Source organism: Acipenser ruthenus, chromosome 18, assembly GCF_902713425.1.
Source record: "Acipenser ruthenus chromosome 18, fAciRut3.2 maternal haplotype, whole genome shotgun sequence".
NCBI lineage: Eukaryota > Metazoa > Chordata > Actinopteri > Acipenseriformes > Acipenseridae > Acipenser > Acipenser ruthenus.
Window position 1 is genome coordinate 6,440,502 of NC_081206.1, and position 15,542 is coordinate 6,456,043.

General features: G+C 38.4%; 1 protein-coding gene across 1 annotated transcript in view; it reads left to right on the top strand.

Moving 5' to 3' along the window:
* The first annotated feature begins 7,866 nt into the window (after positions 1 to 7,866).
* LOC117429650 (XK-related protein 7-like) overlaps positions 7,867 to 15,542 on the top strand; it is a 52,487-nt gene continuing 44,811 nt past the window's right edge. Inside the window, exon 1 of the mRNA XM_034049419.3 lies at positions 7,867 to 8,676. Within this exon, the coding sequence (XP_033905310.2) occupies positions 8,132 to 8,676 (545 nt within the window). The 5' untranslated portion in view covers positions 7,867 to 8,131. The remainder of the gene's footprint in view (positions 8,677 to 15,542) is intronic.

Consider the following 15,542-nt stretch of genomic DNA (forward strand, 5'->3'; position numbering starts at 1 on the left):
ATAACCCTCCTACTATTTACTGTATTTGCCTGACCTAGGCACCACGTTACTGGATCCTCAGCTCATGCACTATCCTTGCACTATTCCTCTACTGTTATGTCATTGTAGATATACATTGTTGTAATCCTAACTGGTTGCATCTTATTTCATATTGCACTTTAGAAGTATAATTTGCACTTACTGTAACCTATACTGTATGTATATATTGTTTTTGCATTGAAACCCTGTACTGCCCTGTAACACCTGTAAGTCGCCTTGGATAAAGGTGTCTGTCAAATAAATAAATAAATAAATAAATAAATAAATAAATAAATAATAATAATAATAATAATAATAATAATAATAATTATTATTATTATTATTTAAAGCCCTTCCTGCAGGAGTAAATGTAAAACACACAAAATCCCAGACGTGTTTAAGGGATTCAGTCTTCCTGTTTTACGGGAATGATACACTGATATAGCACTTGGACAGGTTACAGGACTCTCAAGGGAATAACAGGCAATAATAGGAGGTAAATCAGGACATATTGAGCGTGATCAATACGGGTATCATTAGCAAAGGAATCCCTGAGAGGGCTGCGAGTATTGAGTGGAGACTTTTGTTTGTAAAAGAAAGGAAAGGGCGTTATTCACACTGTAATCTGAGTATAATAGCATGTCATTTTGTGCTCTAGAAAAACCCTGCAGTATTGGATAGTGGTTCAATATCAGATCTAACCTGAAAACTTTTTCTTAAACCCTGTTTTCTCTCCCATTCAGAGGTATAAAAGAGGGCAGCACACGCCAATCTAGTGGCAAGCAATGTTCTATTGGACATGTGACCCTGCACCAGAATCGTCATGAGAGAAAGCAGCTGGAGTGTAGAAAAAGACAGGATATAAAAAGACAGCTGAAAGCCCGTTCAGGGTGGTAGGGTGTAGGAGCAGCTCGCTTCACCCTAACCCTAACCCTCCCCCTCCCCCTCCCCCTCCCCCTCACCCTCCCCCTCCCCTAAAGAACACCTCATGAACCTGAAACTCTTTCTAATGCTTTCAAACACCTAGGCTGCTATATGTACTACAAACAATCTTGTTGACATTAACATTCACCCAAAATCCACTTTGATCCTGTCAAACCATAAGCAACCTAAAATAATAACAAGATAAAACTCAGAGGCTCTGATTTGGGTACAGCAGCTTGAACTGGGCTGGAGGGGTTGAGGGGTACAAAACAGTGATCAAGTTCAGGATGTTAAACCAGACAACTTAACAGTAGCTCATACACATTCCAGACAAGTAGGAAAGCAAATTGGTCCAAAAAGAAAAAGTTGCCAGTGTGTATCTGTGTCTATAAGCATTAAATGGCATTACAGATCCTTCCCCAAAGGTGTCTTCCAATCTAAAACAGGACTCCTTCACAACTCTCTCTCTCTCTCTCTCTCTCTCTCTCTCTCTCTCTCTCTCTCTCTCTCTCTCTCTCAATTATCAATGCAGAACCTCAGGTGTTATAGCTCTGATACAATCTGCCTCCGTCTACAAACTGCAGATTGTATTAGTGTCTGGCAATTACAGCCGAAAATCACAATAAATGAATAGGTGATGAAGCAGCCAGCTGATGAGACAGAGCCGAATGAAGTGGCAACAAACACAGAGCATCAGCTTGAAAAAGCATGTCTGCAAAAGATTCATAATCTCCCACAAGAAGAAAACCTACTGTACAGTGTGCAAGGCAATGAAACGTAGAAGCAACACAATTCCTGGACCATGGTTCATAAAGGGCCCAGTGGTGTATAGGATGCATTAACTGCTTAACTCTTTAAATACTGCATACCTGGCTAAGAAAGATAACTCCACTCAGAACTGCATGCTAGTAATCTAATCCAAGAAACTAATATGTATATCTATGTCAATTTTTCTTTTTTTTCAGTATAAGGCACTGACCCAATAGACATATCCATCCTACTAGTTATTGTAAATTTGCTTTGTGCTACAAGAGAGGGTACGATTCATCTGAGAGAAGGAGACTGTATTGGTTTTCCACATGGCTCCTGTTTTTTGTATTGTTCACAACAAGGTAGTGGAATGCAGCATATCACTTTGATTAGAATCTCAGCAGGGGTTAGGGTTTATTACTCCAAAGTTTGTCTCCGTTGGAGGTAATAAAATTGACACAGCGTTGTAGACAGTTACCTTGAGAGTGTGGTAGCTGCCTGCAATAGCTCTCGAAGGCAGGTTTAATGCGGCTTTAATTGCTAATTGCTTTCTTGAAAATCTCTCTGCTGAGTTGCTTACCGTAGTTAGTGTGTCAGGCTGCTGCTTTTTGTTAAGCATGTTCTGCATGGTAAATCTTGTGAAGAAGTCCATGATGTCTCACAACAATAGCATTAATAGTAATAGTATGCAGGATACCTGGATTCCATTTTAGGAACAGTATGTAATTTACCTAGAATCTGGGAAATAAGACTCAGCTTCATTGCATATATCAACTTGAGCTATTCAAGGGTTTATAATCAGCTTAATCAATCACCATGTACATTACAGCTGAGGCGATTTCCCTGGTTAGCTTATTGGCAATAGGAACAAACTGCATTGGTTGCAACCTTGAAAGGATCAGTTATCCATTCCTATTATTTAAAACAGCAGTCAAGGATGGCAGGGTAATATACTGTATTTGAGTATTTCTTTGTTACTGCATTCTGTTTTCTCGCTTATCTCTGACAACAATGCTGAATATCGCATTGCCTCTGATGGAGATTTGAATTCCACCTTGGGATACTGAAGCGTCACATGCAGGCTCATTTCCAAATCCTGTTCTGTCACTTCATGGTAATTTGATTTGTGCAGAATCCCCTTTTGGTAATTGACCCCATGCTTAAAGATGTGTGACTCATGTGAGATTAAGGGACTTGTGGGTCTTGGATCTGGGACAACAACAGTCAGTCAAACAGATGAGCAGCTGTGCTGTGATGTGCGAGGACTGTGTCTAACTTCACGCTGAGCTGTGGGAGATGAAGATCCCTCCGCCTTTCATTTATTCAGAAACAGGCAAGGCCGCTCCCCACCCCTCACCATAGAGTTGATTCAATCTCAGTCATGAAACCAAAGCTAGATTCAAGTTACAAATTGGAGGAACTGCCTTATCAAGTTTCCAGACTGACACTGATGCCTAAGACAGAGGAAGCTAAGAAGTGAGATGTGTGAAAAACATGAAAATATTGCACTAAAAATACCACACAAAGTTGAACAAGAAATGTTATAGGAGTAAAGTGTTAAAAGAATATCATTTTTAATCCAAAAATATATTGGTGCATTGTGAATGTTAGTCTGCACCATGGTATATTTTTGGGGGGATATAATGTGATCTACTTAAGTAAAGTATTGTGGTCATGAAAAAAAATAAGTCAATACCAACTTTATAAGAAAAAGGGCTTACATTGTAAAATCACAAAGGATGACACTCCTGCTGAAATAGCAGGCTGCAGCATCCGTGCTGCATTAGGTAATTAAAAGGAAAAATAAATCCTGAAGTAAATGAAGTTTTCCTCATCAGATCCTATAGAAGACGTATGGCAGCCAGATACCTAAAACAATTTTCATTAAGATATTGCTCTGAATGCATATGAAGTGCTGACGAGCAGTTAGCAGAGTTCATAGAATTAAGCTTTCCTGCATGTTCAAGCAACTCTCCACTCTTTAACGAACTCTAATCTCTCTCTCTCTCTCTCTCTCTCTCTCTCTCTCTCTCTCTCTCTCTCTCTCTCTCTCTCTCTCTCTCTCTCCCTCCCTCACTCTTTCTCCCTCTCTTTTTCAGCTCCTTAAGCTATGATTTGAAGATGGTGAACAGAGCTAAGTAAAGGTAGTCTGATAAAGTAGGTCAGCCTGGCAGTAGTCTATAATGGTCATGTGCTATGTAGTTCATAGCGAATTACATACTCTGCTTCTTGTGAGGTATTAACTCAGGTCAGGTTCTTACACATGTGTTGCCAAGTAGGAAACCCAAGGAATGTCTGTGGAATGCTCTACTGAGCATGTAAACATGCAGTAATAGCTCTCATCTCGAAGGATTTTTACTGGATAAAAAATCACTGAGAACACAATTTAATGTAGTGGGGTCAATTAAATTTAGATATGACAAATAGCTCTCCAGAGTCACAGCAGCCGATAATTTGACAAAATAAATAAAGCTCTGAATTTATTGTTCTTTGACCAGGGGACAATATGGCAGCATTAAGTCATAAAACAGAATAATACGGGCGGCCAAGGCATGTTTATTGATTCATTGATTTATTATTATTATTATTATTATTATTATTATTATTATTATTATTATTATTATTATTATTATTATTACTACTACTACTCATAGTAGTAAACATATTTAAGCAATAAACCAACATTTGGTGGCTTCTTCTTTAACTTTACCCATTGATATAAGTTTTACTTATAATGCATGCCTAAGACATAACAAGTGATTTGAGTATGTACAAAATGCTGATGGCTATATCTTAAGATTAAAGACCTCATTGCACTTTTGCAAATAAGAGCTGGCTAGCAAGCCAAGTGTCTGGGCCAAAACTAGCAACATTTCCCCTTACCCTGCCTACTTTACGAGCTTAGTGGATCTGTATCATTTAAATATCTTCACAATTTAAGAAGAGATGTTCCAGTCAATCACCTGTGTTTTTAAAGAACAGAGTGAATAAATAAGAAATTGAACTGGGGAACTATGTCAAGTTTTGTAAAGTAGAAATACCACAGTTATGTACACTTTCATTCGTGAATAGCCAACCAAAGCCAAATGCCTTTTAGAAAATAGAATTGATCTCTGTTCATTTGAAATGTAATGCATTTAGTGCATGCTCTGTGCCCAAAATAGCCATGCATGGTCCAAATGGTGTGTTAGAAACTGTATGAGGTCCTCAACTGGTCCTCAGGTCAAGTATGAGAATAGGAGGCTTTTTACTCTTATTGACAATGGAGCTTCAGTTCTAAGATTATTTATTGCAGTACCGAGCCTTGGTGAGGGATAATTTACTTCTGGTCCAGCTTTGCATTTCATTATGCAGTAATAGTATTCAGTTCTGTCTTTGTCCTTTCCAGAAGTGATCCAACCATAATGGATGAAAGGTTAAAACATTACACCCACCTCCACATTGTTTCATTGTATTAAACACTCTCTTTGCAAAAGATTAATACGACAGTAGCTGGTTTCATGTGACCTCAGTACCCTCTGAACTGCATTCTTGAAATAGCAATGACTAATTTGTATATTAGTGTTAAACAAAGTGCTGCATCCATTTGTACAAACATCACCATACATTCAGGGATAGGTATTAGTCCTCTAATACCCTGTTTTTACTAAGCAGCCAGTAGATTAGGTTGGCAGGTAGGTCCCTTGGCTGCATTGAATAGCTGCTTTGGCACCAGAAGATGGGCTTCAGGGAAATGCGTTGCCCCCAACGATCTGGCACAAAACAAATGGGTTTCAAATAATCTGTTTCGAATCTCACAGGTTTACTGGAAGTCGTTTGCAACACACAACTAATGGCTTAAGAAGAGAAGTAGTTAATTGATTAGTGTCTCCGCATTTAATAAAGTGGACTTGAAGAGGCTGCAGAAGACAAGTCACCTCTGATGTACAATCTTACAGGTAGATAGAAACAAGTAAATAGACTGTATTTATGCTTAATTTGATGGTGACAAAAACAAGCAAATAAGCATTGAAAATACTATTTACTATTCTATGTCTTTTATTACATTTATACATGATCTCATTTCATAGGGCTTGGGAAATTATTCTTTTTTTCAGTCTGAATACTATCTGAAGCTAATAATATCAGAATGTAATTTAGCATTGCTATAGACTGTAGGGAGTGTCAGGAGAAGAGATTGAGAAGAAATATCCTCACGATGCTATGTGAAAGAAAAGCTATGAACACTGGAAAGTGAATCACAGAGATGAAAAGAAAAGCTGCACCTCAGAACTATTCATAGGGTCAATAAATAAGATATGTAGGGATCGTGTAAGAAAGGGAACAGGTGGCTGTCATCTCTGCAGTCTTTTTAGGAAGGCCATGTTCATGTAATGTTTGCAACGCTGAGTGGTATAGAACAGACATTAGTCATTAATAATACAGTGTGCAGATTGTTGTTTGGGATTGTGAACTGAAGCAGCACACTAGTTTGGCTGTAGTCTTTTTATTGTAAGGGATTTAGTTTTACTGTACTTCACTGCATGGTTATTAATGATTATTATATACTGAATATATTATTGTATTTTTTGGAAATGTGCTTTTATATCCACCTCAATACAAAAATATAAATACAAAAATGTTTAATTTAAAATGCTGTTTACATATACGTTTTGTTATGTTTAATAATGCTACTACAATTATTTATTGCAAATTCCTATCATTTAGGACTTAACATAATCATTATTTTTGTCTGGGCACAAATGCATCATCCTTGTATTAACAATGAGATATGAGAAATTGTACTTCTCCAAACCTGAAGAATTATCTCACTAAATCTCAGACTGGCGAGTATTATTTCCCTTGGCTTCATCTCTAATAAAGTCACAGAAGTGGGATTTATTTTAACTACACTTAAAGAGCTGACAGTTTATGTTGCTACCTATTTGAAGAATACTGTGTCTTGTCTGGTCTTTAAGGATTTAGAATAGGAGGTTGGATTTCTTTATTTTGGAATTAATAAGAGCAAATACAGTAGGTAGTAATTGCTATTTTTCTTAGTCATTTTATATACCCGATGTATGTTCTCAAAAAATTAAAATAAACACCAAGACGTGTTTGAAATATTTAACCCTATTTAACCCTATTTAACACAGTACCCCATATATCTAACTTTGAGAAACCTTGTATTCAATAGGTATGGGAGCATACCCAGGGCAGTAAAGGGTTCATTCTTAAGCATTTGATGTTCTTAAGAGCAAAAGCTTTTTTTCATCTCAGACAATATATTGCATTCTATTTTCATTGTCATCTTTAATTCTGTATTTAATTGTATGCCAATAAATCGAGTGAGGGTGCACACAAAATACCAGCAAGGAAAGAAAACCACGTGCTTCTGCTGAGGGTGGATTTTGTGCCCACGCTCTTCTCTTAAACAGTCTACCATGACAATTGGATTACTTCTCGGTGATGCATATGAAGAGGAGTTTCGGAGAGAGATTATTGAGCGCAAAGGACATCATGGACAAAAATTAGATGCAGCTGCTGGCTTTTTAATCAATATAATATTACTGGTGTTCAGATCTGTATTTATATTAAGGAAAACGTTCAACAATAACTAGATTACTCTTGAAAGAAGGGGCAGTTGAAGGCAGCCGTCACGTTTGAGGAATGGGGATCATTTTACGATCAGCGAATCAATTGGCTCCTACATTTATAGCATGACTGCATATAAATGCAAGTGTTTATTATTATTATCATCATCATCATCGTTATTGTCATCATTCCCTCATTAGTAATAAACAGGCAAAGAGCATAATGCATTTTCTTATCACACATATACATGTATGTATGTATATAAAGATTTAGCCCTGTCTTTATGTACATATTACATGTAATTTATGACGTCACAGAAACCCTAGATGGAATTATTTTTCTGTAACACACTGAAGCCCAGCTATTATTCATGTGTGTGTGTGTGTGTGTGTGTGTATATATATATATATATATATATATGATCGTCCAGATGTAACTAAAAGTCTGCTTTTGTTGAGAACAAAGTGATCTCTCTTTTGCAAATAGCTAAAGGGCTAGAAGCAAAACAGCATGAATAAATGGATGAATGTCCTAATCAATATCATATTACTAGAGGTTTGGTCTCTATGTTAATGAGCCAAACCATCCCTTTCCATGACAACCAGCTCAGGTTCAGCGAGCAGGCAGCGGCAGCAGCAGGCTGCAGCCCATCCACCATTCAATGAGAAAGGGAGCTCCGCTTCTTTCAGTCCGGAAGTCATCCATCCGGTCCTGATGCTGCCTTTTTGTGATATACATATATAGTGTTTTATATAAGAAATTAATAAATACATACATAAATAAAAATAATTTATTTTAAAAAAATCCTCCCAGTCTAATCCGGAAGTCTTGATTTTTTTTTTTTTTCTGTTCTTCTTCAGCAAACATGGCCGCTAAATCTGATGGAGCCGCCGTGTCTGTGCAGAATGTGAATCCGTCCAGGAACCAGCCGATCCCGGAGCATCACCAACCCCAATACCGTCATGCCGGGAAGCGCTACTCCCTCCTGGATTGCTGCTGGGTTCTCTGTGCTATGTTGGTTTTCTTTTCGGACGGAGCCACCGACCTGTGGCTGGCGGTGGACTACTACCTGAAGCGGGATTACTGGTGGTTCGGGCTAACGCTGGTGTTCGTGGTAGTTCCCTCTGTGGTTGTGCAGGTGTTAAGTTTCAGGTGGTTTGTCTATGATTACTCGGATAGCAATAGCAGCAGCGGAGCGGCGGCGGCGGCGGCGGCTGCTGCAGCGGCGGGAGGGGATTTCAATTTCAGCACCAAGGGCAGCGACAAGCGGGGCGCTGGCAGCACCACCGGGGCGCGGGCAGTGCCTACGGCAGCAAGCAGCAGCAGGAGCGGCCCCCAGACCTGCTGCAGGGTCTGCATGTGGCTTTTTCAGTCCATCATACACATCCTCCAGCTCGGACAGGTCTGGCGGTAAGAACTGCATATATTTTATACATTTAATGTGAATTGCAGTATAGGTGGATTAGAAGGAAGGCAGGGCTGGGTTCTCAAATACTGTGTTGCAGTGAGATATTATTCTATGTATTTTTTTTGTATAGATATTTCTTTATTTAGTCCGTTAATTTAATGTGTAGCATCATTATAAAAACGCTAACGTAAGGTTGATATTTAGTCCAGTCCAGTCTAATGCATCGTGGGTAAAAAGGTGGCAGTAGTTCTAAAGAGTGGTCTGTGTATGAGCACGGGTAATCTCGTAACTCAATGCATGAGATGTGCTCAAAGATATATGCTAATCTAAGAGGTGTACTACATGTGCTGTGCATTGTGTCCCTAGAAATAGTTTTTTTTTTGTTTTTTTTTGTTTGTTTTTTTTTGCGTAGTGTTTGTGTGACAGTAAACTGGATAATGTTCTCCGGAGGAAGACGGCTTCTCGAAATCTGTTACATTTTGTGAAATAATAATAATAATAATAATAATAATAATAATAATAATAATAATAATAATATTGACAAGAAGAAGTAGAAGAAGAATGATGATGCTAATTATAATAATACTTAAAAATACTACTTGTGGTGCCAACGTATGTAGAATTTAATGGATGATGATGAAACCCGTAGAATATTTTATTCTGTGCTATTTTATTAATCAAAAAATGTATTTATGTAAACAGCAGTTTTTAATTTTACTGGAACATAATACAACATTTCCTTTTGCAGACAAATAGCTGTGAATAACACACATATTAAGTAGGTGCTAACCTCACTTACTTTGCAAACATCATTTGTAATAATATCGCCATGCAGTAACCCATAATTCTTACAATCACTTCCACGTTGCAATTCCTTTCACATTCAGTCAGCTTTTCAGGGCGGTCTGTGGACAATGGGTTTGAATGGTTAGCTTGGTGGGCTCAACTCAGTCTCCCAAGGATATTACTCCACATCAGCAAAATCCCCACACAGCAGTTTTGCACATTTGAGCTGCCTTTGCCTGAACAAGTGCTGGGACTGCTAGTTTCAGGTCAGTATGAGCCTGGACGAGTGCTGGGACTGCTAGTTTCAGGTCAGTATGAGCCTGGACGAGTGCTCAGACTGCTAGTTTCAGCTCAGTATGAGATGCATTCTCAGAGCTACTAGGGGAAGCTCTGGTGACACCTGCTACCATGGCAGTGTAGGTTTGATCAATACAAAATACAGTTTTCTTTCTGAAACTGCTTAAAATTTTTAACAACTCTCAGTTGTTACCCTATTTGCAAAACATTGTGCTAAGTCATAGCCACCACTTACAGACTTCAATATGTTTATAATTAATTAATTAAATAAATTACTTTTTTTCATTTTTTATGAATGAGAATATTTCTTCAATCAAGCCAAAAGAAGGTGCTGCGATACAGTTCGTGTTTATAAGGTCAATAACCTGCTTTAACATTTAATCCCCATATTTACCATGCCTATAGAAAATCTGACAGAATGTCACCATATAAATGAAGTGGGTGTTATTTCTTTATCAGCGACTTCCTAAGGTATTGCATTTGCATTAAAACTTACCACATCATAAAAGAGTAATTTATAGGATAGTGCAAATCCCCAGTCATAAAATGATAATCTGAATCAGTGATCTGTTGTGTAAATTGCTAAGGGACAGGTCATTTATCAACTGCTTGTCAAAAGCCTGAAAAAAAAACAGTATAAATAAAAACCTTGTATAATATATATTAGATATATTAGTTTTAATTGAATAGTTTTCAGGGTGTTGCATGCTAAGAATATAATATAGATGCACTGTATGTTTCTGGTGATCCATTTATAGTGTGTCGTGTATTGCCTTCAGTCTAATGTAACATCAAAAGGTTAAGTCTCTTGTGTATTTACCAGAACCTCACAGGCCATACATTTCCTTTTGGTTCAACTGAATGATTCTGGAAGCAGGCTGTTATGAAACAGGCAGGGTAAATACATGTCTGTATTTATCTTTTATAGGTTAATAACAAACATATTGGGTGTCTGTTTGAAAGATCAAAAGGAGGACGTGTTCAGTCTTACACTTTGGTGTTCCAACTGTGCTGGGAGATGCCACAAGGGCGAGATGACTGAAACAGACAATTATATACAACACGATTCTAAACAACAAGACTGAGATGTTATTTAAGAAAACTATGAGATTTCATATCTATATTTATATTCATACACAGACAGACACATTCAAAAGTGAAAATATGCTGTTTGAGCAGGACCAGTTTGATACAATAATTGACCTCAAAAGAGCCATATTAGAAAGTGTGCGCTGTGTTGACTTTTTACATCTGTAGCTGTCTGTGTGTTTCTACGGGGCAGCTGTCTTCCTTGCATCAATCAGATGACATTTAATTTCTTTGACTGGGGAATTGAGTGATGGTATAACAAGAATATATAGGGAAAAAAAATTTCAAAAGCCAATCATGCTGGCACATCTTGTGAAACTGCTCTGAAGCAGCCTCTAACAATGGCTTTTGGGCAAAACATTCATAACAATTTGATATATACTATATTTCTTCTTTCATCAAAACTTTTTTCACCCTATGTTCATTTACTTTAGTTTTAGCACGTGTCACACACTTTGTTAGTGTCTTCACGAAAGCCATTCTTTATTTTATGAGATTGTAAATGTTCACTAAAATGTTCACTAAACAGGGTAAGGCAGGGGTTTCTTAACAGACTCTTCCTTTAGTATTACTGTAACTTTGCTTTGGAAAATAGGGGCGACTGAATCTTGCAAAGCTATGTTTCTGCAGATCCCGACAGTGTTCGCAATGCTTACACGACTACACTATAAAACTGGTGCCACAGCTGAATGTAAGAAGGTATACTACTGTAAGTGGACCCTCGATTCAGACTTGTGATGTTCTGCAAACTGTTTGCAATTCTCCTTGACAGCCTCTTAGCAGTTTTGTGACTGTAAACAGCTGTCTCTGTTTGGTGCAGCTCTTTCCATAGGGAGAGGGGTTAATTGTGTAACTGTTGCAGTTCTTGAGGAATTCAAAGGAAAGGGTAAAGATCTACTGTAAAAAGCGACAAGGCACATTTTTGAAATTAAGAAACAGTGGAAGGCTTTGTTGTTGCTCTGAAGTGAGGCACAATAGTTTATATTGTTAACTATTAATAAATAATTCACATCGTATTAACTGTAGGAATATCATAAACGTTGTACACTAAAGCTATACCTGTCAGCCAGTTGTTTAGTGATTTCTTCCACACTTTTGATCCACTCTGTTTTTAAAATAGCATCCATATTACTCTGTAGACATTCCCTAATGGTTGTCCATTCTGATATAATCCAGTCATCTTAGTAACTTTCTGGCATGTACATTCATTCTACGTTTGTTTTTATCCTATCCTGCCCATTGGCTGTAAAAAAAAAAGTTTCTAGATAAAATAATCCATGTGAGGTGTTACATTTTTTAATTGTTCTGCTTCTCATTACTAAATCTACAGTTTGGCATTTAATTATGACTGAATATGTCTGTTACTGCTTACAGTCTATTCCTCTTGCCGCTAATTCACATGTCTAGTGATAAATTCACAAATCTCTCATTTGAACAATCTGACCTTGGCCTGGGCGCCTCTGGAAATGTGTCACGACAAGTAATTTCCGTGATAGGAATTCAACAGGAAATTGTGTATGAGTTCATTGATAAGAACATTAATATGAATAACTGGCCCTTTTATAAAGTGTTCCCTTTTTGTTCAATAAGGTTATATCTCAGAGGGAAGTACACTCACTAGTAAGCCAGTATATAGTTACTATTGTTATTTGGGTTAACCTGGGCTTGCTTCATCCACTGTACCACACCCAAACATTGTGTACAGTACTGTATGTGTGTGAGGGGGGCTCTGCTCCTAGACACTAGACAGTACTTCAGATAAGATTAAAGGCCCCATCTGCTGTGTTACAGGTCCCATGGGCACTTGTGAAAGAAAACCGCAGGGCATTACATCCTGTTCTCTGATTGATTCCCTTCAGGAAGCTTCACCTCCCCCTCCCCCGCCCCCATCCAGAACAAATCGATTACTACAATTCTGTATTGGGATAGGGCCAGGGAAAATAGCCACTGACTTGCTGTGTTGCTGAACACCAGCTGAACAATGGGAACCCCGCTCATGGATGTTCCAGCTGAACAATGGGAACCCCGCTCATGGATGTTCCAGCTGAACAATGGGAACCCCGCTCATGGATGTTCCAGCTGAACAATGGGAACCCCGCTCATGGATGTTCCAGCTGAACAATGGGAACCCCGCTCATGGATGTTCCAGCTGAACAATGGGAACCCCGCTCATGGATGTTCCAGCTGAACAATGGGAACCCCGCTCATGGATGTTCCAGCTGAACAATGGGAACCCCGCTCATGGATGTTCTAGCTGAACAATGGGAACCCCGCTCATGGATGTTCCATGTGTATACTGGTCAGATCAAGTCTGACCACCGTGTGCAATATACAGTCAAATCTTTATTGTCTATAGTAACAACTCTGATTGGTCCTCATATATGTATATATTACCTGGGTATACGGTAAAGGCTGTCTGTCTCAAGGCAACTTTTAGATCAATGAGAATCCTGTATAAGCAGGTCCACCAAACTCATTTGACCTGAGCCAGATTCAAACCCAGGACTCCTGAGCTAGCAAGGAAGGAAAGGGTGCCAAATTAGCCCTTTCACATACATTTATTTTGTCTTTCCTGGAGGTACAGCGGTGAACACATTGAAGGATTACACTCATAACATCACCAAGGCCCTGTTACTGTTCAAGAAAGACCTCATTACCGCTGTTGTGGCTGTGGCATTCGCTGAATGAAAAGTAAATGATCTAGAAATGATCTATTAAAATCACATCTTTTTCACAGACACAAGCCTCATGAGGGCTGTATCAAGTATTCTTAAAATGGCCTTTTAAAGACATAGTTAGATGATTAGGCCAAGTACCACTCGACCGCTTACTGAAAGAAGGAGGAGAGCAGTTGAGATGCGTGTTTCATCAACATGTGCATGCTGGTACATTGAAGGAGCCTTGTAATTGATATTGTTGTCTAGGTGGTGGATTCAATCAAATCATTCTGCACTGCTTTAAGACCCACATTTTTCCTTTTCTATGTGACCATTCAACCAATCCGGACTAGCCTAGCTAAAACACATACATAGTGCTCTGTTTGATTAAATGTTGTCACAAAGCAGGGAAGTAACGCGTATGTTTTTGACTGCAGAAGCATTCTACAATCAGCAAAGCCACTCACTTTAAACTGCGGAACACATTATCACTCAATCAGTCTCAGCTCTACCTTACTGCCCCCTGTCATCTGAAAGTAAAGAATCTCCTACCATTCCCCACTGTGGTATATTACCCTGCCTGAACCATCTATTGCATCTGATGTATAGGGCAGAATGAACTAGAATCCACTTTAAGGAAAGCTCTTCATAATTTGGGATCATGCCTCATAGGGTGCAAGGTGGAATTCTTTCTAGTATACGGTTGTGCTCATTATACATGTAACCCATGGCTGCTCAGTCACATGCATTGTATACAGGGTGCATGTTTTACACAGGGCATGTGTTATATTCTATACAATTCTGCAATACATTTGCAATTTCAAGCCCATTAGGACCTCAGAGATTTAATCCATGAACCTCAAATCGATCTCGATTCTGTTTTTATAAGGCATCTTGCTTTATATTAACTCTAAGTAGTCTTGGGTGCTGCTGGTAATGAGTAATTGGAGTTTCAGTAATGCTATTAGACTCGGTGCACAACAGAGAAAGCTGGTTAAGGGATTACCTGCCCTGCAGAAGATTTATATGTGTAAGGTTACTTCCTGATGGGTAGATCTGCAGCCGAATGTTTTTATATTATTTGATTCTCAGATGTTATGGAGCATGACATGCTTATTCCTTTATCCTTTACTGAAATGTACCTGTTCCTCATTGAAGAGGCTGGTAATATGAGGTTAAAAGCTCTATAACCCAGCCTGTCTATCTTTTTTTTGCTGTGGTTAAGACACCCGCTTAAGCTGTGCATGCTCGCTGGTTCATGCCCAGCCAACGACTAGGTTGATTCCAACTACATTTAATCATGATCAAAAAACATATTGGATATAAATTAGCAGCTATTGATAAGGCTGCATTTCCCTTTATAAACTGGAACCATGAACTATATTTATATGTTCAAAGGCTTTCCTTTCATTCTTGTCTTTTGAAATTATGTACCAAGAATTGTATTACAAGCAAGTATAGAGTCATAGGTTAAATGCATACTGTGCACATTAATAGGGTGAAAACACAATAGGTTAGTATAGTGAAGTTTTGGGTTTTATGGCTGGATCAGCAGAAATATTAATACCCTGGGGGCAGCCTGGTCACTGAAGATACACTGACTTTGCTTAGAAAAATACTTGCCATTGTTTAACTGTTTTCATCCAATAAACAAGCCACTAAAGGTGGATTGTCAGGTGATTCTGGATACTCTGGATGCTATAGTAATACAAAGCTATGACTTCATGATTTCACATTCTAAATAGCACACAGTCAGATTCGCATAGTAATTTACTACTGTAAAAATCGCCATTAGCAGATTTCTTCCAAACACCAATTACAATCTTCTGTACAATGAATAATAGCCAATGTATTTTCCCTTACAAGACTGTCTGGGTTGTTTATTTCTGTTTTGGTGTGTTTATTTGGTGGGCTAATGACAATTTAGACTAAGTAGCTTTCAGAATCTGGCCCATTGTATTTTACTATCAGTTTTAGCAGGGATGTTTGATTGTTCTCTCAGTCTAGTTTTCCATTCTACCCGATTGACTACAATGATG